Source organism: Armigeres subalbatus, chromosome 1 (assembly GCF_024139115.2).
Source record: "Armigeres subalbatus isolate Guangzhou_Male chromosome 1, GZ_Asu_2, whole genome shotgun sequence".
NCBI classification, from domain to species: domain Eukaryota; kingdom Metazoa; phylum Arthropoda; class Insecta; order Diptera; family Culicidae; genus Armigeres; species Armigeres subalbatus.
Window position 1 is genome coordinate 58,591,596 of NC_085139.1, and position 27,505 is coordinate 58,619,100.

The following is a 27,505-nucleotide window of genomic DNA, read 5'->3' on the forward strand; positions in this document are numbered from 1 at the left end:
ATTATTTCTAAGGGCCAATTTCTTCACCTCCGCTTAGGCCTTAAACCAGGTTTAAGCGTATGGGTAAGCACCGCTTAAGAGTTAAGCGGTGGTGAAGAAATTGGCCCTAAGTCAACTAAGTCGAGTCAAGTACGAGACACTGAAGACGACCTTACTGTTGAGGTCGTAATATGTATCTGTTGTCATGGTACAATTAAGTGGTGGAATTAAATGGGATTGTACAAACTCGTCTTATGACAAGTCTTAAGTAATGTTAAACGACCAGAATATTTCTTTGGTGATTATAGTTTTCCTTGGAGGAAACATTATTTGAAAATCATCCTAAACGAAATAATTAAATTTTATCGTTTAACATGATTGCGGTGAATTACTATCTGTGGTTTATTTTATTTCGCACCATCTCAAATTGCTCAAACAAGACGCTACAGTTTTGCATTTGCAGTTTAGAAAAATTATGTGAATTATGATTGTATCAACTGAATTTTCATTAGCATTAAGTATACAATTAATTTTGTTCGATTCAAAGGATTTTAAAAACGAAATTCCCGCCCCTTTCAAAATGCATGGGGGCACATCTCGCGACACGTTTTCCGAACATTAATTTAGCTTTAATAATAAGCTCACAGAGCAATATTCTATGATGTTTGGAAATGCGAATGAATCAGTGAAAATTTTTTCGTAGTTTCGCAATTTCATCTATACTGTCGGAACCTTTGACGAGCCGAAGGATATTCTATGCAATTCGTAGAGATCTTAGAACCAGGCATGGGCGTAGCCAAGGGGGGGCAGGGGGGTGCCGTCGCCCCCCCCTAAATTGTGGAAATATTGAACGGGTACTGAAATGAATTCCCTCAAACATGTGCACTTTACGATCCAATCATAAACAGAAATAGGTGGTTGAAATTAAAAAAATTCCCAAAACTTATTAGGGCATCCAGGATCCATAATATATGAAAGTTCAAAACAACTCGAAACATTTCGGGCTCAAAAATTCTCCTTGAAATCCTTCTAGAAGCTCCCCTGGGAACTTCTAAATTCCTCCGGAAAGTTATCCACAAATTCCTCTGAAAATCGTTCGAAAATCGTTCTCATGTAATTGTAATTCCTCCTGATCTAGAAACCCCCCACTATTTTTTTTTAGGAAATTCACGATGAAGTTCCTTGAAGATATCTTTTCTTCTCTCCAAGATTTACTTCTAGATATTTCTTCGGCTATCCTCTCTTCAGGAAGAATCCGGCATTTCCTTCAGGCATGCCTCCGCAGAGATTTTCTTCAGCAATTAATCTGGGAATACTTTCAGGATTTCATCTGGGAATTTCTGCATTAATTCCTCCTGGTATTTTTCTGGGAATTCCTTCAGATATTTTTTCGGAAATTCCTTTAGGAACTTCTCTAAGAATTATTTCAGGACTTCCATGTGGGAATTCCTCCTGAAGTGCTTATGGGAGTTCCTCCGGGAGTTCTTCCAGGAGTTTTTCCAAGAAATTCTCCGGTAATACCTCCAGGAACTTTACAGGGAATTCCTGGACGGTATTTGGCAGGAATTGCACGGGAAATGGGATTTTGGAAGTTCCTTCAGAAATATTTTTTCTCTTCTTCTAGGGTATTCCACCGGATGTTCCTCTGAAGTTCCACCAGTAGTTCCTTCGGGAATTCAATCGGGCTTTCTTCCAGGAATTCATTTAGCATTTCTTTAGGCATTTATCTACAAATTCCTCCAGAAGTTCCTCGGAGAATTTCTTTAGGAATTCTTACGGAAGTTCCTTTGGGAGTTCATCCTAGAATTCCTCCAGGATTGTCTACGGAATTTCTTCCTGAAGTTCTTCAATAAATTCCTCAAAAAGTTCCACCGGCAGTTCCTCCGAGAATTCCTCTGATAATTTCTCCGGAAATTCCTATAGAAAATCCCCCGGGAGTTCCTCCGGAAATTACTCTGGGAGTTCCTCCGGGAGTTCCTTTTCAGAGAAACACCCGGAGAAACTGCAGGTGAAACTCCCGGAGGGATTCTCGTAGAAACTGCTGGTGGATCTCCCGGAGGAATTCCCGATGGAACTGCCGGAGGAGCTCACGTAAGATCTCCTGTAAGAACTCCCGGAGGAATTTCAGTAGGAACTCCTAGAAGAATTCTAGAGGACCTCCCGGATGAGCTCCCAGAGAAACTATCGGAAGAACTTCGGGAGGAATTTCCAGCTTAATTTCTGAAGAAAGCTTAAATGATTTCCTGAAAAAAGCCTGAATAATTTTCTGGAATAGCTTCTGGTGGAACTCCCGGAAGAATTTCCGGAGAAGCTCCCGGATGAATTGCTGGTGGAATTCCCGGAGGAACTCTCGAAGGAATTTTCTGGAAGAATTTCTGAAGAAACTCCGGGGGGAATTTTCAAAGGAACCCCGGGGAAACTACCAGAAGCATTCTCGGAAACAAGAGGATTCATCTTATAGACAAATCTCGTCTAGCTGAAACCTTTGTTGGGGTTTGTAGCTGGACCATCATCATCATCAGAGGACCTCCCAGAGAATTCCCTGAGGAGCTCGCAGAGAAATTCTCGGAGGAGCTTCTGGTGGAAAATCTATATAAATTCCTGAAGAAGCCTAAATAAATTCCAATACCGCCGAAATTCCCGGAAGAATTTTCAGAGGAACTGCCGATAGAACTACCGGAATAATTCTCGAAGGAAATCCTAGAGAAATTCTTGGTGGAAATGCCGGTGGAACTCCTGGAAGAATTCCAGGAGGAATTTTCGGACTCCTGGAGGATCTCCCAGTGGAAGTCTTGAAGTTTCCACCGGAATCCTTTCAGGATTTCATTGCGAATTAATCTACGAACTCCTCCGAAAATTCCATTGTTGATTTCATTTTCGATATAATTTTCGTATAAATTTCCGGTGGAATTCCTGGAGAAATTCTTTGAAGTTTTCACAAGAAATTGTTCGAAACAATTCACGGAAAATTTTATGGAGTTTACACAAGAAATTCGAAGATTTTTCGTGAATTTCTTAGGAATGTTTTCTGCGGAATATCCACGGAATATTAAGAATATATCCTAAAAATTATGGGAAACAGCACGAAATTATTTGAATGATTGCAGGGAATTCTGCAGAACTTATCAAGAAGTTCGTGAAGATTTGCTTGGAGTAAATAATAATGGAATTTTCTAATCAATTCCCATGAAATTTATGGTGGAATTCCTGAAGACACTGCCGAAGAAGTTGCTGGAGGCATTCCTAAAGATTCCCTGATAGAATTTCGGATAGAATGCCAGGAGCAATTGTCGAAGGAATTCTTGGAGAAAGCTTGCATATTGATTTTTCTACCAATTTAGAATAAATATTATTTCAGAGAGGATTTGTTTAGAAATTCAGATGTATGGTTCTAGTTTTCTTAAACTTATGGAAGAATGCAGGATTTTTATAATAATTGTTATAGCCGATTTAATGTTCTTTCTGAAGTTCGTTACTAAGTTCGTTACGTTACGTTCGTTACGAAGTTCTACTAAGTTCGTTAATATTTTTCTCACTTTATTTAAAAATATCTGATGAGCAATAAATCACGCATTTTTAAATCCATTATTGTTTTAATCATCATTGTTTCGATTTGGTTTGGATTTGGTTTCATGTGTTAATATTCATGTGTTTTTATAAAACTACTATAAAACTACGATTTGGAAGACCAAAAAAGTTGGCCCCCCCCTTCTCGAAATCCTGGCTACGCCCATGGAACCAGGTATGCTAGGAACTGCATTCAACGCCTTAATTATAGATTCAGTCAATTTCATGCACCTTATTCGTTTCCTGAAGCATAGCATAGCATAGCATATGTGATTGTACAAATCGTGGGTGGCTATACAATGCTCAATTGAGCAATCTACTGTATATTGTCGCAAATTGGTACTTGGGATTAGTACCTTTTCCTATACAGTAGCAGTTGTATACCTGGCCACGTCCTTACAATCACGGAAGGAAGGGAAGGAATGTTAGTTCAACATCTACTAGTGAAGATGCAGGGAACCCATACTACCTTCATAGATGTCTCGGGAAGGAAATTTTGTGTTAGTGGGAAAGGTGAATAATAGGGAGCTCTATTCGACAATATAGAGCGTTTGTCAGTAACAGTATATGCTGTAAAAATAATAAAATATATTCATCAATTTACTTACGAACCGTCCTAAGGAAAAACAAAACAAAACACAAAATTTCGGCAAATCGCGCGATCGTTCCGCCGTCCGAAACAAGAGCCAACTCGCACTGCACTAATTAACTTTATTACCGACCGCGCAATGCAAAACACAAAATTTCGGCAAACCGCGCGATCGTTCCGCCGTCCGAAACAAGAGCCAACTCGCACTGCACTAATTAACTTTATTACCGGCCGCGCAATGCAAAACACAAAATTTCGGCAAACCGCGCGATCGTTCCGCCGTCCGAAACAAGAGCCAACACGCACTGCACTAATTAACTTTATTACCGGCCGCGCAATGCAAAACACAAAATTTCGGCAAATCGCGCGATTGTTCTGCCGTCCGAAACAAGAGCCAACACGCACTTGCACCTTATTTGTTTCCTGAAATGTATGAAATAATTTTAATAAATGATTTAGTTTTTATCGAAATGGCTGCAGCTTCTTTAAAAAATATTCATTTTCATTTTCACAATAAATAAACAACTCGTAGGTATTGGTTACCAAAGTTTCATGGTTTGCTAAGACCGAAATTTCAGTTCAATGTCTGGAAGCAGTTACTGTCAAAATATTTATAGCATCCGCCATTATGGCGAGCGTGGAAAGCTGGATAGTGCAATATTGATCAATACAAAATCAATGTTCAGTACGTCTCTCTCTTCACTACATTCGCTTTCTCCTCCACTCTTCGATTTAATTATAATCGAATTGAAGTTGTAATACCTTTACTGTTCGAAAGCCAAAATTAATGTTAACTAAAACAAAGATTTACCTAAAAAAACTTGGACGTTGTTTTTTTTCCTTAATCAATTTGCTTAGTAAAATATTTCCTTTAAGGAAAGTCCCAAAATAAACCCAAAGTCAATACAGAGTCAATCTAACTCCAATTTAAAATTCATTAAGCTCAACTGGAATGAACTCTTGATACAAATATAGTCTAAACTTACTCTGAATCAGATTAAAACAGTCGATTAGTTGATATTATAAAGTCTAATCAAAATCCAATGCAAATAAAATTAAATATAATGCACATTTGTTTCAAATACAATCTTCATTTAATCAAGAATCAATTCCAATCTAATTCCAATAAAGTCTAATCAAAATCCAATCTAATCCATACAAAAGTTAATCAAAATTCAATTTTAATTCAATCCGAATACATTTACAAATTGTTGATTCAGTGTTATATGTTTAGATGTAAACTAAAGAAATGAATGAATGAATGAATTCAAATCCCATTCAGTTAAAATCCAAATAAAATACAAATTCAATTCAACTTCACATTCAGTATAAATCAATGTTAATCAAAATCCAATACAATTCAAACCAATTCAAATTTTATCCAAATCTAATACAACTGCAATCCAATCATAAATTCAATCCAAGTCAAATCCAATAAAATCTAACCCAAATCCAAATCCTACCTATACATTGCAAATATATTTTAATTCCCATTCATTTGTGATCCAAATCAAATCATAATACAATTAAGATCTCATCTAGATTCAATCTAAATCCGATATAAATCCAAATACAATCAAATACGAATACAATTCCAAACCGAATCCAATCTAAACTCAATAAAATTCCAATCTAATCCAAATCCAATCAAAACCCAATCCAAACCAAACTCAAGAAAATTCCAATCCAAATAAAATCCAAATTCAATTCAATCCAAATCCAATCCTAATTCAATCTAAATCTAATCCGAATCCAATCCAAATCCAATGCCAATCCAGTTCAAATCCAGTTCAAATCTAGTCCGAATCCAATCGAAATCCACATCCAAATCAAATCCAAATCCAATAAACACCCAATTCAAATCAGAGATGCATCCTGAACAGAACATGAGCCAAGAGCGTGCCTTGGTGTTCTTAGTTTTGAACTCTGAACACAGTTCAGTGTGCACTGGGTTGGTACGCAAGCAAAACGATCATGGTAACTAAGATTCCTTAGATTTGGAACTATCCAAAAACATACGAGCATGCTTGATTTCTATCCGTCAGATGCCCAAATGTTCCATTACTAGCCGGAAAATGTGTATCATGCCGTCGCTTGAATTTGTTTTCTTAGGATACAAGTTGCTAAGTTAGGTCAGTGCTCTTGAACATTGTGCTGTGTTCAGAACGTTTTGAACACGCATTCTCATGTTCAGATGCATATCTGATTCAAATCAAATCCAAATTCAATCCAATTGTAATCCAAATCCAATCCAAAATCAATTTGAATCCAATCCGAATCAAATCCAAATCTAATCCAAATCCAATACAAATCCAGTTCAAATTTAGTCCCCAATCTAATCCAAATCCAAATAAAATCTAAATCCAATCCAATACAAATCAAATCCAAATCCGATACAAATCAAATCCAATATAAATCCGATCCAAATTCAATACAAATTCAATCCAAATTCAATCCAAATCCAATACAAATCCACATCCAAATCCTATCCAAATTCAATACAAATCAAATCCAATCCAAATCCAGTTCAAATCCAATCTAAATTCAATCCAAATCCAATACGACTACAGTGCAAATCCAATCAAAATTCAATCCAAATTAAATCCAAATCCAAATCCAATCCAAATCCAATTCATATCCAATACAAATCCATATCTAAATCAAATCCAATCCAAATCCAATACAAATCCAGTCTAAATCCAGTCTAAATCCAATACAAATCCAATAGAAATACAATCCAAATCAATCCAAATTCAATTAAAAACCAATCCAAATCCAATCCTAAATCCGATATAAATCCAAATACAATCAAATACCAATAGAATTCCAAACCGAATCCAATCCAAACTCAATAATATTCCAATCTAATCCAAATCCAATCAAAACCCAATCCAAACCAAACTCAAGAAAACTCCAATCCAAATCCAAATCTAATCCGAATCCAATCCTAATTCAATCTAAATCCAATCCGAATCCAATCCAAATCCAATCCGAATCCAATCCAAATCCAATCTAAATCCAATACCAATCCAGTTCAAATCTAGTTCAAATCTAGACCAAATCCAATCCAAATCCACATCCAAATCAAATCCAAATCTAATAAACACCCAATTCAAATCAAATCCCAATCAATCCAAATTCGATACAAATCCAATCCAAATTCAATCCAAATCAATCCGAATCAATCCAAATCAATCCAAATCCAATACAAATCCAGTTCAAATCCAGTTCAAATTTAGTCCAAATCAATCTAATCCAAATCAAATCCAATTTAAATCCGATCCAAATCCAATTCAAATCCAATCCAAATTCAATCCAAATCCAATACAAATCCACATCCAAATCCTATCCAAATTCAATACAAATCAAGTCCAATCCAAATCCAGTTCAAATCCAATCCAAATTCAATCCAAATCCAATACGAATACATTGCAAATCCAATACAATTCAAATCCAAATCCAGTTCAAATCCAATCCAAATTCAATCCAAATGCAATTCAAATCTAATCCAAATCCAGTCCAAATCCAATCCAAATCCAATTAAAATCCAATCCAAATCCAATATAATTCCACATCCAAATCCAATGCAAATCAAATCTAATCCAACTCAAATCCAATCCAAATCCAATCTTAATCCAAACCAAATCCAATCAAAATCAAATACAAATCCATAGCCGAATCCAATTCAAATACAATCCAATCCAATCCGAATCCAAATCCAATACAAATTCAATCCAAATCCATTACAAATCAATCCAAATCCAATCAAAATCCAATCCAAATGCAATTCAAATCCAATATAAACCCACATCCAAATCCAATACAATTCAAATCAAACCCCAATCCGAATCTATTCAAAACCCCATCAAAATCGTATCCATATATCCAATATTAATCTATTCCAACTCCAATTTAATCTCAATCCAAAACCTATCACAATCCTATTCAATTCCAATCTAGATTCGATCGAAATCCTATACAAATCCAATCCAAATTCATTCGAAACAAATCAGAATCCAATCCAATTCCAATAGAAATGCTATTCAAATCCAATCCAAATCCAGTCCCAAAACGAATCCATATCTTATTCCAATCCAATTCAGTTCCAATTCAAATATCAATCTAATCCAAATTCGATACATGATCAATCAAAACCCAACCAAATCCAATTTAAATCCAATCTATCTCATTAAATCCCAATCTAATCCTTATCGAAATTCAATCCAGTTCCGATGTTTATTTCATTTAAATCCATCCTAAATTGAATCAAAATTTAATAAAAATCCCAACTAAATTCCAAAACCAATCAATTATAAATCCAATCCAAATTCAATCCAAATCGAATCAAAATCCCAATCAAATTTATTCCAAACCCAATCGAAATCCAATCCAAATTCAATCGACATCCAATTCATCTAAATCATATTCCATGCCAATAAAATGTTATTCAGATTTAAATGACTGTTAATTACGATCCAACTATAATAAAAATCGATGTGAAATTCAATGTACTTCTGTATGAACTCGGTATGAATAAAAAACAGCTCAATCCAAATGACAAACCAAACCTCCATTTAGGCTGTGAACCATTCCACCGATTCGTTTAACTTTATGTTAAAATTTGACAGTTCGATGGTTATTTCGCCGTGGTTAAAAATAACTCTGCTCCGGAGCATGGTTAGATTTGACAGTTCGATAGTTAAACTTTGTTCGCGAGAAAATTGGCGCCAAATCCATTTGGTTCCAAATAACTATCAATCTGTCAAAACTCAAATGGGTCGGCTTCGGAGTAAAATTTTAACCACGAATGGAAAATAACCATCGGAATGTCAAATTTTAACTAAAAGTTAAACGAATCGGTGGAATGGTTCACAGCCTTATAATATCTTTCAATCCGTATCTAAATACAGTAAAAATTAAAAAGGTTTAAAAGTTTAAAAAAACTAATTTTAGAAATTCCATACAAAATGATTAAATTTGGATGTAAATCTTCAAATTAGGAAACATATCATTCAAAATTTTCAATTGAAATTTAAACATTTGTCTAAACAATTGTTTGATCATCAACATATACATTAACTTTCGATCTACCACACAAAATTACCAGTTTTGCATGAAGTCAAAAGTTAAACCTGTGTTTTACTCGTGCATTATTCGAAAAAAATATCCTTGTTTTTATTTTGTTAGCACTTCTAGTATATTACGTTCAGGGCCGGATTTAGGGGGGTCCGTGGCCCAAAACCAAATTAATGAACCAAAACCAAAACATTAATGAACCTACCAACTTCGCCATGTCGTATCCGTCCAGGAGCCGATATGAATCAGCCGAAACTCAGCGAAAATAAAACACCTACACATCACACAACGCGCACTTCCATTTCTTCCAACGTCTCTTCACTACAATCGGCACGTGCGAGAGAGGCCGCGAGTTCACGGTGTTCTCAACTTTGTCAGCAAATTTCGCAGAACTTCGTCGGATGGCATTGGAAGAACAAAATTTCAAAAATATTAAAAAAAAAGTGTGGGTTTTGAAAGTTTACTTTAAAACACATTGAAACATGCTTTGAAGTTTATATTATTGATCAACATCAAAAACTTTACAAAATATGATCAATCGAAAATTACAAAAAAAAAAATCAAAATACCCTAAAGGCGGTCTTGAGCACTAGAGGGTTAAAGGAACTCTTTATTACTTGGGGGAAGATCCGCCATGAATGGTGGACTTGGAACTGCGTGCTGGTTTTCGCACTGCTGGCAATCTTTACGTACTTGCTTATAACAAACACGCAGGCGAGGGATGCGGACATGCCTTACATCTTAAGCCAACTGGATGGGTTGATCTTCGGAGTCCACGCTGATCAGCATATCGTCAACGTAATGGGACTTTATGATGGCTTGACGCGCTCCGGAAATTCGTTCGTAAATAGGTCGGCATTTGTGTTCTTCGCGAACTGCGCAGTGGTTGGAGAGCAGCATGCCCCAACATGCAACATGCCCCTCATCACCTGCATAGCGCACACTTCCGTTTCTCCGCGTCTGTTGTTCCGGTAGAAACACTGACAGAATTGGCCTTATGCGCGATTGCACCTGGTCAAACATTTCACTGATATCGCCGGTGAGTCCGACGCGACGTTCCCGGAACTGAAGTAGAATCGTGAGGAGGTTACACATTAGATCCGGTCCTTTGAGTAGGGCCGAATCAAGCGACGTGCCGTAGACACTAGCAGCCGCATTCCACACTATCCGCACCTTTCCAGGCTTGTTTGGATTGGTTACGAAGAAAATTGGTAGATACCGATGGCGAGGCACTTTCCGGTCAATTTCCTCTTCGCTGAGCCTCCTTATGTATCCTTTTGCTAGATATTCCTCTATTTTTGGGAAATGGGAAATACTAAATCATTTCCCACATACCGCCACTGAAATTCTTTATAGTGTTGCAAGCGACGGCGGTTGTAGCATGTACCGAGTCTTTCAGCAGACATGACACACATGGTGTTGTCTGCGATCAGGTAGGTAATGTGATGTTTTTGCGGAAGAATAACAGGGTTCTTGGCATCATCAGTGGCGTAGTGGCATGCAGCAATGCGGGTTGCATGCGCATGACTCCGTTACCGTCCAGCCAGAGTGTCAGCTTATACAATGAACTAGATTTTGGAACAGTCATCGTGGTTTCGGGTCGTTTGGTTGGACTTTGTAGCGTCGACATCTCATCAGGGTAGCATTCCTGCTGACAGAGTCGAATAAGGGTTCGATCGACTTTGAGAAGTTGCTTCGCCTTAAGTGGACCAATGTCTGTAGGAGCTCTTCGGTTCTTGTGAAGGCAATTATTGATGAATCGGTGGACGTATGCGACAACCTTGTGTAGTCTCTTCCAAAAACGAGCTGTTTCCTGCCGGGCGAAGAATAGTATTTCGGAAAATAACTCCCGTTAGAACGACTTTCAACACAACCTCATTAACCGTGGAGTGTGTGCCCTCGAATCTGATCAATTTTATATCAGTAAGTATATAAAAATATAGAGAGAAAGAGAAAATTTGTTTCTTGTCCAGTCGTGTTTCTCCAGTAAGCAGAGCGATCGGCCGGTTGTCAAAATTTAGTTTTGCATTCTGCGGACTTCGAATTGGATGATGACGTTGATCGCTCAACGGCGCTCTGATATGCAGAGTAAGCTTAACGACCTTGCCGAGCGCTCCTCTTCGGCAAGCTTAGTCATCAACGTCAACAAAACAAATCGTTGGATGTAAACACGGTGACCTCTTCCAGTTTCACAGTAGCCGGGCAACCAGTGGAGAATGTTGAAAGCTTCCAATATCTTGGTAGCCAAATGGCGTCAGACGGCGGTACCAATAACGACATAGGCGCACGGATCAAGAAAGCAAGGGCTGCTTTTGCGATTTTGAGAAATATCTGGAAAAACAGGCTGATAAGTGAACGCACCAAAAAACGAATATTCAACTCTAACGTGAAATCTGTGCTGTTATACGCTAGCGAAACATGGTGTGTATCAGTGGAGAACACTCAACGTCGTTGTCACCAGAGGCCGATAGCAACAGAAATTCGGGATCGGAAGTGGGGCTGGGTCGGCCACACTCTACGTAGGGGCGGAAACGAAATCTGTAAACAAGCGTTAGAATGGAACCCAGCGGGACATCACAGCAGAGGCAGACCCAGAGGCTCATGGCGGCGAAGCCTCAATAAAGAAATAAAAGAAGTCGACCGAAATCTAACCTGGCAACAGGTTAAACCGATAGCCGGGCAACGCTCAGGATGGAGATCTTTCAAGTCGGCCCTTTGCACCACCGGAGGTGTACAGGATCCATAAGTAAGTTAGCATCGTGCTTTCGTGCTGTGCGGTTCTTTTCTCTCTTTGCTGAAGTAAGTTTTTAATACTATCCGAAGCTATTTTAATTTCAACAGTGCTCTCTGCGCTATTTGTACCTACTTATCCGTCACGATCTTTGCTTGGACCCGTGCCTTCGTTTTACGTTGCAGCCGTTTGCGGAAGTAAAATTCCGACGTGATAATCCTGCAGGGACACCGTTCTGGGAAAAAACACTTAGAAGGTCACGTCGCCACGCTCAGCAATGAGCATTTTTAAAATCAAGAGGAAGGGTGAGTCGCTGAGTTGTCCACTTCCTTCTAAGAAACAAGGTTTCAAGATTGTCATGTTAAGGCGCGGAAAATAGAAGGAAGCTGGAGACTTCAGATATTCCTTCTAACTCTAACATTGAAAATAATTCTTCTCTTATCGAACTGAGATCAAAGAAGCGGTACCATTATCACAAAATCGCATATGCTCCTGGGATTTGCGGACGATATCGATATTATCGGGATTGATCGCCGTGCCGTGGAAGAGGCTTTTGTGCCTTTTAAGAGGGAGACAGCGAGGATTGGACTCACGATCAATACCAGCAAAACGAAGTACATAGTCGCTGGCAATCAACGTGGGTTTATTAGTGGTGGTGGTAGCGAAATGGTGCTGGATGGTGAAAAATTTGAAGTGGTAGAAGAATTTGTGTATCTTGGAACATTAGTGACGTGCGATAATGATGTTACCCGCGAGGTGAAAAGGCGTATTGCAGCTGCAAATAGGGCTTATTACGGAATTCGTAACCAGCTTAAGTCCCGTAGTCTGCAAACGAAAACAAAACTCGCGCTGTATACTACTCTGATTCTTCCGGTGGCTTTATACGGCTATGAAACATGGACGTTAAAAGAGGCTGATCGGAGAGCTTTCGGAGTGTTTGAGCGTAAGGTGCTGCGGACAATACTCGTCGGTAAACAGGAGAACGGTATCTGGCGGCGTCGCATGAATCACGAATTGTACCAGGTGTATAAAGGGCTGGATATTATTAAGCTTATACAACACGGCAGACTACGGTGGGCTGATCACGTTGTTCGTATGCCGGAAGAACGTCAAGCGAAGATAATATTTAGTAGAGAACCCGGAAGAAGCCGCAGGCTTCGTGGAAGGCCGCGTACACGATGGCTTTTTGCAGTTGAAGAGGACCTGAGGGCGCTCAATGTTCAGGGCGACTGGAAGCGATTGGCCCAGGATCGAGTCCAGTGGAGAAGGATACTCCATTCGGCGTAGGTTCATCGAAGAGCTGTAGCCCATCAAGTATCAAGTAAGTATCGAACTGAGAAATCAGTTCGATTTATTTCATGACGAAATTGAGCAAATCAAATCTACCTCTAGCCCAGGTGATTCGGCACAAATTCTTCACATATGATGACAAAACTGAGCGATTGTTCAAAGTTCTCTTGAAAGGTCTCCCCAGTGATGATAAATCACTGGATGAAATTAAAATTTCTCAATTATGGGAAAAGTGGGTAAAACCGACACCTTAAGCAACTTTACAGTTCCCCAATCTATGAAGCAATTTTCTGGTCTAGAAATTTCATACAAGCATAATTTGGCTCTTCATGCATCGGTCCATGAGGTCTCAGGACAATATTTATTGATAGAATTTGATTTATGATGAAACCGCGAACAGTCCATCTTCCAGCCCAACCAGCTGGGGTGCGGGTAAGATCGACACCACATGAGGGTAAAACCGACACTTCAAGTCGTTATGGAATCGAACATCAGAACAATTCTAAATGACGTTACAACATAATTGTAAATGTTTAACAACATTCATTTTGATATTTGTGTTGAAATTCACGACCCGGTGACAAGCGCGGTGTCATCATCATCAATAGACATAGCCCGCTGTCATCTTTGAAACGCAGTATGAAAAAAATTATAGCCAGGACATCCTGGCTACGATCTGGCGGTGGGCTAAACAATAGGATGTCAATAGCCTGGAAATTCATGTTTAGGGGTCACTCATAAACGATGGTTGAACAAAATTTTATATATTTAAAATCATCACCACATATCACAAAAATATATACAGTATAAGAATGGTAGTAACAAATTTAGTAACTACTGTAACTATTGACCTACATTTAAATATCACTTATTTTAAAAAGTTGTTTATAACGGCGATTTGAATTAACTGCGTATGGAGAAGCAACCCTATAACCAGAGACCGGCGGAGTGAAAAACTGTCGAAATGGCAACGTATGAAAATGCATGAAATCGTGACAATGATACTGGCAGCACTTGAAATTTTTGCTTGCTTTTTATGGATGCAAAAAGTAAACAAGTCGAAATGGAATTGCTTATGACGATTCGACTGGTAACAAGATGGCGTCTTCTCCGATCTCTTATTCTAGTATTTCTAGTATGGTGCAGTTATGACAAGAAATGAAAATGACTAGTTCCGTAGGTGACAAGCTACATGTTTACAGGGGTGAAAATGGATCACGAAAGAACAACACTAGAGAACGGATTGAATATATCTAAGAGCAAAATAAGTCTAAAAATACGGTTCTTCTTTGAGCGCTTTTGTTATCCGACCTGCAGGTTTTCCTTGATGACTCAATATTACCCCCTAGACCTATTGTCAATCCCAATGATGATATGGTATGTAATCAATCTATGATTAAGTTATATTCTCCGGTGCCTCGTTTTCCAATACTTGAATTATATTATGCGAATGATGAGTCTAATAGAACAGTATTTCATGATTCGATGGCAGGTGTCGAATTTACCTCAACTGATAACATAATAATGATGAGATGCATGTGGATGTTCATAATTAGAAAAGTTAACTAATTTTCCACAACATACACAAAATGATGTTCAATTATGGATCAGAGGTGGATTAAATACTGAATATAAAAAAAAATATTATCGAAAAAGCTTATACACCGATGCCAAAATTTTACATAACTCATCTCCTCAATGGTGATCAATGCTAATTGTCTGTTTATTATGACTCTTACACGTCTCCGCCAGTTACAAAATGACTAGTAATATAAAAAAACAAAAGTTTATTCAAAGTGTGTTCAAATTCTGTCCGATAATCACTTGAAGTCAGAGATTTAAAGTGGTGTCGGTTTTACCCGCAGTGTCGGTTTTACCCACAATTCCCCTACTTGCATTTTCATCAGTCCAAGTAATTAAGATAAAAGGAAACTTGCTCTGGTACTTCCCAGAGGGGTATTTCTCAAGAATTTGATTCAGTTCACTTTAACATCCTGGGCTGAAAAAACATCCACCTGATAGGGACAATGTGTCAATGTTGGAGCGCAGACGACAACGATCACAGTAGTCCAAATCAATGGTCCAATGCACCGAGTTCATCATTGACGTTTGAGCGGTGCGCTGTTTACTTAGAATGAATACTTTTTCATTCATCGAGTTCATCCAAGTGTTCATTTTTAGTAAACAGCGCCCGTCTCAAACGTCATTGTGTTCATTCGGTGCATTGGACCATAATAGAATTAGACACTCTACATATAATTATTGTTCATTCTCATTAAAGCTATCGTCAAATACAAACCTATTTAGTTTCACTGTGCATTACTCAATACTAGAGGTTTTGGACCCAGAAACACGAAAAATGGCGATCAGCGGAAATCCTACGATTGAGAGGTTGATTGGCAGAGAGAATTGGACGACCTGGCGTTTTGCGGTTCAGACGTACCTTGAAGTAGAAGATTTATGGGAAGCGGTCGAGCCCAAGAAAAATGCTGATGGAACCTTGGAAGCTGTTGATCCGGTAAAGGACAAAAAGGCTAGAGGGAAAATCATTCTATTCTTGGAGCCGGAGAATTATTACCATGTTCGAGATGCAACCACAGCTCGGGAAGTTTGGCAGAAGTTGACCAGCGCGTTTGAGGAAACAGGCCTTACTCGCGAAGTTGGAATACTTTACAAGCTTATTAGGACCGACCTGGAATCTTGCGGATCAATGGAAAGCTACGCTAACCGAATGATATCTACATGCCATCAACTGAATGAAATTGGATTTCAAATTCCGGAACGGTTCGTTGGAGTTTTACTGTTAGCTAATCTTCCGGAGCGATACCAGCCGATGGTGATGGCGCTCAAGAACTTAGGAATGAAGATTACCGGCGATTCCGTGAAAACCATCTTGTTGCAGGAGGAGCTATCGCCGACCGAAAAACTAGCTTTTGTAGCTAGGGAGAAAGGTGAAAATTTTCATTTTCATTCATCGTATCGTAGCAACCGATAACGTTGATCACAATCAACTTTATCGGCGATAACGATAAATCAACGATTAACAACCCTGACGTGGATGATATTATTGTGGCAAGCAAGAACATCCCAATGCTAGAAGCGGTGGCAATATCACTTAGACAGTCGTTCGAGATCAGCGAGATGGGAGAAATCCATCATTACCTTGGCATGGAAGTTGAGAAAAATGAAAACGGAGATTATTTTCTGAGTCAACGAAGATATATTGATGATATTATTATTTCAAGTGGAATGAATGAAGCTAAGGAATCCAATATTCCATTAGATCCTGGATACATTACCAGGGAAAATGAACACGAATCATTACCAGACAATAAAGAGTATCAGAAAATCATCGGGAAGTTATTATATATTTCAGTCAATACAAGACCGGATATTTCGACAACTGTATCTATACTGAGCAGAAAAACAAGCCGACCAACTCAAGAGGATTGGATCGAACTGAAGCGTGTAATTCGGTATCTGAAAGGCACAAGAAACTACTGTTTGCGGCTAAGCCAAATGTGTGGACCTGAAGGAATCGTAGGTTATTCGGATGCTGATTGGGCCGAAAATCGGAAAGATCGGAAGTCGAATAGCGGATATGTCTTCAAGATAAATGGAGGAACAGTAAGCTGGGCTTGCAAAAAGCAGACTTGTGTATCTTTATCGACGGCAGAAGCGGAGTTCATAGCATTGTCCGAAGCTGTACAAGAGGCATTATGGTTAAAACAGTTGTTGCGAGAATTGAATGGAAACCCAGAAAACCTTGTTATCCATGAAGATAATCAAAGTTGCTTGAAGATGGTCGAAACAGAGAAATTCATTTTGTAAGAGATCAAATCCAGAAGGGGAACATAAAATGTGTCTACTGTCCATCTGAAACCATGTTAGCCGATATCCTGACGAAGCCACTATCCAGAATCAGGATCACAAAGCTTGTGGAGATAATTGGACTGACTAGTTCCGTTTAGGAGGAGTGTTGGAGCGCAGACGACAACGATCACAGTAGTCCAAATCAATAATAGAATTAGGCACTCTACATATAATTGTTCATTCTCATTAAAGCTAGGGTAAAAGACCCAATAGTGGAGGAACTAAGCACGTTCCACCACTATTTGTTGGTTCGCACCAAGTCTATACTTCATTTCACTTACCTCAAGGGTGCACATGGAAGATTATTAATTATATTTGATCCGAAAGGGATCCTGATTGCAGCAGCATCCATCATTGTTACCTAAAATGATACCTCCAATTATTGGTGCAGTGTTCCAATAGTCGCGGTATTTTTTTAATTCGTATTCCTATAGTAGCGAATACCATGGTTTTCATATGGGACTCGCAACTATAAATTTCTACTAACTATTGGTGCAAAGCAGAGAAAAGGAAATGGTATTTTAGTGATACTTTACCAATTTTGATGCAATTCTCAACCTCTTTCCTGTATTTCGTGTAATGACAGGTCAACAAATTGATAGACTATATGGGTTGCTGCGTTAAATACGTAGATTGTGTAAAAACAGCACTACCGCAACTATAGGAACACCCACGACTATCGGAACTTTTACCCTATCGTCAAATACAAACCTATTTAGTTTCACTGTGCATTACTCAATACTAGTGTCAACATTTTGACCAGTTCGCTCCTGTTCGCTCTAGACGTTCACTGGTTTAAATGAGATATTGTGGACATTCATTGTCGTTTTTTTTGCTGTTTAGCGTTAAAACCAAAAGTAAGCTAGTGGGTGGTGGAAAAACTCTGGTTAGAAATATGAAGATTTATAACAATTAATGTGCTCAACCGCAGCATATTGGGCCATAGTTTGAGCCGTATACCCTAGTTCATTTTACGCGAACTAATAAATTAATTTCCTGGTTAACCAGAACTTTGAAAACTTATCGTACATTACCTGAATTTTCTTAGACTTTTGTGACTTTTCTTATGGGGCAAACATATTGTTTCAATGTGGTCATTGTGGTTTCAGCTGGTGGTCATAATCGACCAAAATCAACCCTCGTGAGAATATATTTGTTTTTTTTACCGTTGAAGGATGGTGATATTATCCTGCGCATAAAGTCACAAAAAGTTCATCGAATTTTCTCATTTTTATATTCTTGCAACAAATGCCATAAAATACTTTTTCCTCGCTGTCTGTACGTGTGTATGTTTTATTATTTGATTTCCTCGACTTACTTATACGTTCTCTTTTTACAAACTCTACTTGTGACCGCTCGTTTCGAGCATCGTTTTGCTGTTGAGTAGTTGAAACTGCTTAAAGAGCGCATATTATGCTAAACCTTCCTTTTCAGCATCACCAGACTTTAGTTTTATTCGTAGTACTACCTATGAACTAGTATCTCTCTTTCTTACAAACCGTTTGCTCTTCACTCGTCGTTGAAATAGTGTACCGCAGTTGCCACTACACACTATTTAGTAGAATAATAGTACATTATTTTAGCGTCACACGTCGATTAAACGATTTTCCGCGTGCAACCGCCGATAGTACAGATCATCATTTCAGTTTTTTCTTCTATTCTTGCCCGTGTTAAAGATTATTTTTCCGCCCAACAGAACTTCCCCTTTGTAGTTCTTCTGATCCACCGCCGAGATCAGCCGGATTTCCCTAGTTTTGATTTTGTGTTAAATTCATTTCGTTTTCAGTTTTTCGTGAGTGAATGTGGGTATGTTATTACGCACCTTAACGTTCGTTCAGAGGCCATGTGTGTTCATCTTACCCATTGCATTGTTTATAAAAAAGGTAACTCACAAAAAACGAAATAAACAATATAACAGACTCCATTTTTTTTTGATGAAATTTCCCATTATATGAAGAAAGATGATTACAGGGCTGTGGGTATATACCAACGAACCGGGAGATAGACTCCCAATTTCTTCAAAGGACTTCAACTGAAAGGCCCTAAAATTTCCACTTCTGATGATTTTTGAAAATGCCTCATCGATTTACTGAAACTGAAACCCTCATGGGTGTCCAAGAATGCTTAAAAATTGCAAACAATTTTACAGGGCAACCAATACAGTATTAACACATGATTAGTAAACTTAGCCACACAAGTAGCGAACCCGTGGCAGAAAATATATGTTAACCAAATAAGCAGGATTGGAAAATTGCAATTCTGAATATTTGACAAGCAACTTCACATTTCTTTTTTTTTTTCAGTCAGTTCTTAGGTTACTCAACCAAAAACGAAATATATTCAAATTTTTTTATTTGCACCTAAAAAACGATTTCGTCTGTTTTCGATACGCGGTATTGATACTCAAATATAAATGGCTATGGGATGTCTAGGAAAGGCTATGGCGATGGGAAGTCTAGAATCGAACAGCTATAATCCGGAAGAAAATAAGAAAATAATTTTAATCCGGAAGAAAATATATGATTAAGAGACACCTTGAATCTTCAACATCTGTGATGTGTAGAAGCTTACAAGCATCAAAATTGCTTTTCTATTTAAACTCAATCACATTACATAATTCCTACTATTCACAATTCGCAAGTGTAAAATTTTGTCCTCGTTTTACTTTTTTTTTTCTTCTTTCTATCTGAAGATCATGCGGAAAATAATATGAGTAAACTTTTCACGCACGATTTGCTTTCCTATCTGAATCACATTAAAATTTATAAATTCTATCGCAAACCTCGTTCACTGTTCACTTTGCTTGCACCTTGCTTTGACTATCCGTCTTCTAACTTATGTCGATAGATTGATAATCATCTTCGTTTACAATATTCTGCTGGTATTAGGTTGGTTTTGTTTATAATTAGTTAATAATTAGTTGCTTCTATTATTTGTTTTACTTACCTTCTCAGTTTTATTCTTTCTCTTACGCTTGTATTTTCCCTTATATACAACTATCGGGGTGTTGGCTTTGCTTACGCTTAGTCTTAGGTTCCTTCGGGTGCTCTATCGACGGTCGTCGTGGGTTACCTAACGTTACTAATGCACTTGCTACGGCAAGACCTGCCGATTGACCAGGAGGAGAGTGTTGATGGCCACCTGTTGCAAGAATACCAGAGGTTTAGAGAACACATTTTTGCGCATAATCATTGCTATGGGTTAGTAAGCAGATTTAGTAACAAGTGGATGTAGTTTATCGATTTTCACAAAACACCGTTTTTCGAGCAGAAATAGCATTGTACGGCGAATACTTCAAAATGCCGTAAATACCAGGTCCCAACGCACCATCTGTTAATTGATTTCAAGGCGGCATACGACAGTATAAATCGCATAGAGCTATGGAAAATTATGGACGAAAACAGCTTTTCTGGGAAGCTTACCAGACTGATTAAAGTAGCGGTGGATAATGTGCAAAACTAAGTGAAGATTTTGGGCGAACACTCCAGTTCGTTCATATATCACCGGGACTAGGGCAAGGGGATGAACTTTCGTGCCTGTTGTTCAAGATTGATTTGGAAGGTGTCATGCGGAGAGGCGGATATAACTGCCAGGGTACGATTTTCAACAGATTCAGTCAATTTATTTGTTTCACGGATGACTTGGACATTGTCGGTCGAACATTTGTAAAAGTGGCAGAACTGTACACCCGCCTGAAGCGTGAATCAACAAAAGTTGGACTGGTGGTGAATGCGTCAAAGGCAAAGTACCTGCTTGTGGGCAGAACCGAGCGCGACAGGGCCCGCCTGGGAAGCACCTTCGAGGTGGTCGAGGAATTCGTCTACCTCTGATCCTTGCTAACGACTGACAACAACGTTAGTCGTGAAATACAAAGGCGCATCATCTGTGGAAGTCGGGCCTACTACGGGCTCCAGAAGAAACTGCGGTCGAAAAAGATTCGCCACCGCACCAAATGTGTCGTGTACAAGACGTTAATAAGACCGGTTGTCCTCTACGGACATGAAACATGGACAATGCTCGAGGAGGACTTGCAAGTACTCGGAGTATTCGAGAGACGGGTGCTTAGGACCATCTTCGGCGGTGTGCAAGAAGACGGTGTGTTTTTTTTTTTTTTTTGTAGAGGGATGAAGGCAAATCTGCATACAGACACCTGAAATTATCACTCAGGGAGTGGGGTTGGCGCGGTTGGCAGAAGGCCAGACCGCCGGACCCACTAAACCCACCCAAGCAACAGAAGGTTACTTGAGTTACCCTCTCTTCTAATGCACAATTCCCCCCGGGACTACCTTTCAGTATTACTTCTGTGGGGAAAAGCAGTACTAAAAGTACTCCTCCCAAAACAACACCTTTCACAGTGCCTCTCTTCGATGTTTTGTCGTACGTCTGAGCCCTTTGGCTCCCTTATTGGTGCCAGCAAGCACACAAAAGCGTGGGCCCTTAAGCCCTTTACTTTTTTTTTCCTTGTGCCATTCAGCAACGCATCTACTTTCCTTTTTTATTTTTAGAGCCATTTAGCTCTCAACGTGCTCGCAAGCTACTCAGATAGTCCCCGGCGGCGGATCTACCCTACTCCGACAGGGAGTCCCCGGCGGCGGAAGCTCCCCGATACCGACGACCCGCATTCGTGGATGGCTGTTACATTACCAACACTACACATTCACCTGGTATGCATGTTCATAGATCCGCTCAAGTCCTACGCACATTCTCACTTCAACGGGTGACCGGACGAGTGCCGAGGTCAGGCCAAAGATTCCGGGTGGAGATAGCTTCCGGTTCAGTGGTGCCCCGACGACCCGAAGCAGGTGCATTCACGCGGCACGATCTACTCAACTGGTCCCCGGCGGTGGACCTAGCCTACTCCGATTAACCGATTTCCCATGAACTGCGCCTTTCAGCTTCTTGCTTAACCGATGAGCCATTCAGCTCTCACCTTAGTCGCGGACTACTCGGATAGTCCCCGGCGGTGGATCAATCCTACTCCGACAGGGAGTTCCCCGACGTCGGAAGCTCCCCCGTAACCGACGACCCGTCTCAACGGGTGACCGGGCGAGTGCCGAGGTCAATCCAAAGATTCCGGGTGGAGATAACTTCCAGTTCAATGGTGCCCCGACGACCCGAAGCCGGTACATTCGCACGCCACGGTCTACTCAGCTGATCCCCGGCGGTGGACCTAGCCTACTCCGATAACCGAGTTTCATTTGCCTTGAGCCATTCAGCTCTCACCTTATTCATTGAGCCATTTAGCTCCCGCCTCGGCCGCGATCGCGAGCGACTCGGATAGTCCCGGCGGATCTAACCTACTCCGACGAGAAGTTCCCCGAAAGCGGGAGCTCCTCCGAACCCGGCCGTTTCGCCACGTTCTGCGGCTACGCGCTCGCCGCAAGCTGAATACAGTTGCGACGCTGTCGTTCCCATCCATTATCGACATATATATTCACGACTTCCACGACTCATGGTCCGCTATCCGTAACGGCTGCCTGCTGCTGCTCTATGCGCCAACTTCGTTGCAGGATGTCGGCTATCCTGGACGTCGCTCTTGCAACCGCTCTCCACTGTTCTGGGTTCTGGCACATTTTTATGACGATGTTATCGGTGTTGGTGTCCGTTCCGCATGCCCCAACATCGCACTCATCTCCGTTTCGAACCGAGGACATGTGAACAGGATGTGTTCAGCCGTTTCTGTCACGTCTGGGCATTGCGAACAGGTGGGAGAAGCCGCGTGACCAAACCTGTGTAGGTACCACTTGAAGCATCCATGGCCTGTTAAGAACTGGGTCAAGCCAAAGTTTAGCTCCCCATGAGGTCTGCTAATCCATGCCGACACACTTGGGACTAAGCGATGGGTCCACCTTCCCTTAGGCGAGTTGTCCCTCTCTCTGCCATTTGGCTACCGTTGCTGCCTTTATATTCCTTCGAGCGTTATCGGTGACCCTGAGGGCGTAGCACTCCTCGTCTTCCTCTACCACCAGTTTGATAGGCATCATGCCCGCGAGTACACATGCCGCTTCGCGAGATACGGTGCGATATGCGCTGATAACTCTCAGGCACATTAGCCTATGAGTACTCTCCAGCTTTCGCACGTTGCAGTTTACGCTCAACGCTGACACCCAAGCTGGTCCTCCGTATCGTAGTATTGAAACCGCCACGCTTGCCAGCAGCTTGCGCTTGCTGGAGCACACCCTAGAGTTGTTCGCCATCATCCTCGATAGTGCCGCTATCGCCGTCGACGCGCGCTGGCAGGCGTAGTCGACATGACTTTAAAGCTCAACTTATCGTCGAGCATCACCCCCAATTGTTTCAGAGATCTCTTGGAGGTGATGTCGCAGCCGCCGACTCTAATTGTCGCCTCCTGAACCGATTTCCGATTGTTAACGACTATCATCTCCGTTTTATGATGCGCCAACTGTAGCTTCTTGCTGCGCAACCATTCCTCCACTAGGCTGATCGAATAGGCTGCAGTCAATTCGACCTCTTCGACGGATTCTCCGTACACGGTCATGGTTACGTCATCGGCGAATCCCACTAACTTGACTCCTGGCGGGAGCTTCAACCGCAGCACGCCATCGTACATCACGTTCCACAGCAATGGACCCAAAATTGATCCCTGTGGGACACCTGCCGTGATGGGGGCGGTAGCCAAGCCTTCGTCTGTCTCGTAGATCAATAATCGATTCTGAAAGTAGCTTCCCAGAATCTTATACAGCCCTACCGGTACTCCCAGCCGAAGCAACGAGTTCGCGATCTCCATCCAGCACGCACTGTTGAATGCATTCCGCACGTCGAGTGTTATTACTGCGCAGTAACGTATACCGCGCCGCTTGCATTCGATGGCGACCTTTGCAGTGTCAACCACCGATTTAATGGCACCTAGAGTAGACCTTCCTCTCCGAAAGCCGAATTGCTCGCTCGATAATCCTCCTACCTCCTCGACGTACGGCGACAGTCTGTTCAGGATCAACTTCTCCAGTAGCTTCCCTACCGTGTCTATAAGACAGATTGGTCTGTACGCTGAGGGGTCTCCTGGTGGCTTGCCAGGTTTCGGTAACAGGACCAAACGCTGTCTCTTCCATATATCCGGGAATGTCCTCTCGTCCAGACACTTCTGCATGGCCAACCTAAACATGTTCGGGTTAGTCGTTATGGCTGCCTTCAATGCCATATTCGGGATCCCGTCCGGACCAGGTGCTTTACTCGGGTCGAGGGACTTTGCCACCGTCAATATCTCTTCTACCGTCACCCTCTCCACCGCTTCATCATTTGCTACCCTCGCTGCTGGCGGCCAGTGGGTTGGGCCGTGGTGCGGGAATAGTGCCTCGATTATAGTCTTCAGCCTCGTTGGACATCGCTCGGGAGGAGCCAGTGCTCCTCTTGTTTTGGCCATCACCACCCGATAGGCGTCTCCCCATGGGTTCGAGTTGGCGCTCTGGCACAGTCTGTCGAAGCAGGCTTTCTTGCTTTCTTTGATGGCCTTGTTTAGAGCCAGTCTCGCTGCTTTGAATTGCTCGATGCGTTCCTCCCTCACTTCCTCCAAGCGTGTCCTTTGCGTTTTTCTTCTAGCCCGGAGACAGGCTGCTCGAAGGGCTGCAATTTCATCGCTCCACCAGTATACCTGTGGCCTGCAGTTCCGTGGTCGCACCTTCCTCGGCATGGTCGCGTCACAAGCTCGAGACAGGACCGCAACCAGTTCGTCGCCGCTTAAACTTCCCGTGTTTTCTTCCAGACCCATAGCTTCACTGAAGGTCCCACCGTCGAAGTGGGCGACCTTCCACGACCGGGTTGTGGGAGTAGCTCTCCGGCTTTCTCTTCTTGCCTCGCTGCCTATCCTGTACCGGATAGCTAGATGGTCACTGTGGGTGTAACCGTCGTCGACCATCCACTGCATATCACCGACCAAACTTGGACTGCAGAACGTTACGTCTATTATCGATTCCACTCCGTTTCGCTGGAAGGTACTTTTGGAGCCTTCGTTGCACAGCACGACATCCAGCTTGGCGAAAGCCTCTAGCAGCGTTTGCCCTCTCCGGTTAGTAAAGCGATTTCCCCACTCTATCGCCCACGCATTGAAGTCTCCTGCAATTACTACTGGCTTGCTACCCACTAGGTCTGATGTTAGCCGATCGACCATCTCGGTGAATTGTTCTATCGGCCACCTTGGTGGGGCGTAGCAGCTGCAGTAGTACACTCCATTTATTTTCGCTATAACAGTACCCTCCGCTCTTGTGTTCAGCACTTCCTGGATCGGGTATCTTCCCGTCGTACAAATCGCCGCGGGGATGCGGTACGGGTCCGACAAGATAGCGACGTCCGTTCTCGCTTCTACTACCGACTGCCACAGCAACTGCTGGGCGGCCGCACAATGGTTGAGGTTGAGCTGCGTTACTTGCACGGCTTCCTCGTATAACCACTCAACGGGCACGCAGGTCCACCCATAGCGTGGTTATGTTCCTGCTTCCTGCTCGGGCATAGCGTACACGATGGTGCTTTCTCGCACGTGTGCGCCTTATAGCCCTCTTCGCCGCATCGCCTACATAGGTTACTCCCTATCCGGCCCTTTGCACGCCCACGATTTGTGTCCCGGTTCGAGGCAGCGGAAGCACTTGTCGACTACCGGTGGTTGGTAGAGGCTGACTGGACATACGGACCAGCCAACTTTCAGCTTACCAACTTTGATCACCTTGTTAGCGTCGATGGCCGGTAACTTCACCGTGGCAATCTGCGTCCCCTGCGGTCCTCTTCGCAGACGGATGGACGCATTTGCTACCACCACTCCACCTTGGTCCTTGATGGCCGAGGCGATCTCTTCCGATGTCGTGACCTCGTCCAGCTGCTTGCATTGGAGAGTCACTTCGTCGTGTAGAGCCCTCACTTCTACGCTCTCGCCTAGGACTTCCTGGGCTGGCGCTCCATATGAGGTCCCGTTCGCCTGTGAGCCCTTCCTTAAGACTAGGATCATCTCGCCCGCTCTCGTCCGCCTTCTGCTGCGAACCTCTTTACCAAGGTCCGCCAGTTTCTCGGCGCTGCGCATCGCCTTGAGCACGTCGGCGTAGCGCTCTTTCTCTGTTTTAATGAGAAGTGCTTCACCCTTCTGTCTGGCTCTCGCCGGGCGCGTGATTGCCGCTTTCACCTTCGGTTTATTTACTACCGTTTGCCAGGGACCGTCCGACCGCAGGTTGTCTTGGTCAGGTTGGCTTCCCTCCTCCGGTGGCCGACTGGCTCGTTTCGTCCTCGCTTTCTTCTTACGCCGTTCTCCCATGTTTGCAACTTCCGTGGGCCCGCTCTCCTGATTTTTGCTCTCTCGACGCCTTTTGCGTTCTGTTTAAAGCGCTTAATGCCAGGCGAGTCCCTGGCTCGCTTATCTGTTCTCCTCTCTACCGCTCTGTCTCTGAGGGTAAAATCTAACGCCTCCTGTGCCATGGTTGTGGTACTATGGAAGGAGAAGGGAGCAGTCTGTGCACTCTTCTCCGCTTTACCACAGCCTTCCAGCCTGGCCGCAAGCACTTCCTGTTCTTGCTTGGCAGCAAGAACCAAATTGCGAAGCTTAAGCAATTTCAGCTTCAGCTCCCTCGACATATTGCCCCGTTCATTGGTGAAGTCGATAATGTCATCGAGTTGCACCATGACGACGGTCAAGCTCGGCAGGATGCCACTCGACCCTATCTCCACTGCATTGTGCTGCTGCTTATCGACTATTGGCGTATCGTTATCGCTCTCCACGACGACTACTTCGCTACTCTTGTCCTTCGTCTCCATTTCTCTCGCACCCGATGCGTTGGGTGGAGATCTCTCCAAACCTCTCCTTGCGAAGGGGTTCACTTCCGATGCTTGTTTGTTAAATTTAGCTTTATTCATGTTTTTTGGGTCCCCTGTACGGCTGCCCTCGAACCCAGTAGTAATAGTCGCCTTCTTGATCCCATGGTTACCATTGCTGATGTAGTAAAGCCACGCTGGGGTTGACACCTCGGTGTTCAGTGCCGGATCGGCGCAAGCCAGGAAGGAATCAGCTGGATCTACTCCCATCTGGTTAGTTAGGCCAGACGGTTGGATCGGGACAGCGTGCCCTAAGGTTTGTCACGGTTTTACAGGACGGAAGGCATCTGTGGCATTAGTCTACCCGCCATTTCAAAACGGTGTCATCCGGCTTTACTCAAGGAATGGAATGACACAACTGTCAGCCTTAGGTTCGTTGTATATCTCGATTTCCGCTCGTGTCCGTTGACGTTGCCGTTGTCGATGCCACTGGTGTGTGGCGGCGAATAATGAACCACGAGCTCGCCCAGCTCTACGGCGAACCCAGTATCCAGAAGGTAGCTAAAGCCGGAAGGGAACGATAGACAGGACATGTTGCAAGAGAGATTGGCCGGTTGAAGAACAACAAAGCTCCTGGAGTTGACCAACTACCA

General features: G+C 42.2%; 1 protein-coding gene across 1 annotated transcript in view; it reads right to left on the bottom strand.

The window, feature by feature from the left end:
• Positions 1-18,320: 18,320 nt before the first annotated feature.
• Positions 18,321-27,505, bottom strand: part of LOC134225969 (attractin-like protein 1) — a 29,015-nt gene continuing 19,830 nt past the window's right edge. Inside the window, 1 exon segment of the mRNA XM_062706441.1 lies at positions 18,321-20,246. Within this exon segment, the coding sequence (XP_062562425.1) occupies positions 20,092-20,246 (155 nt within the window). The 3' untranslated portion in view covers positions 18,321-20,091.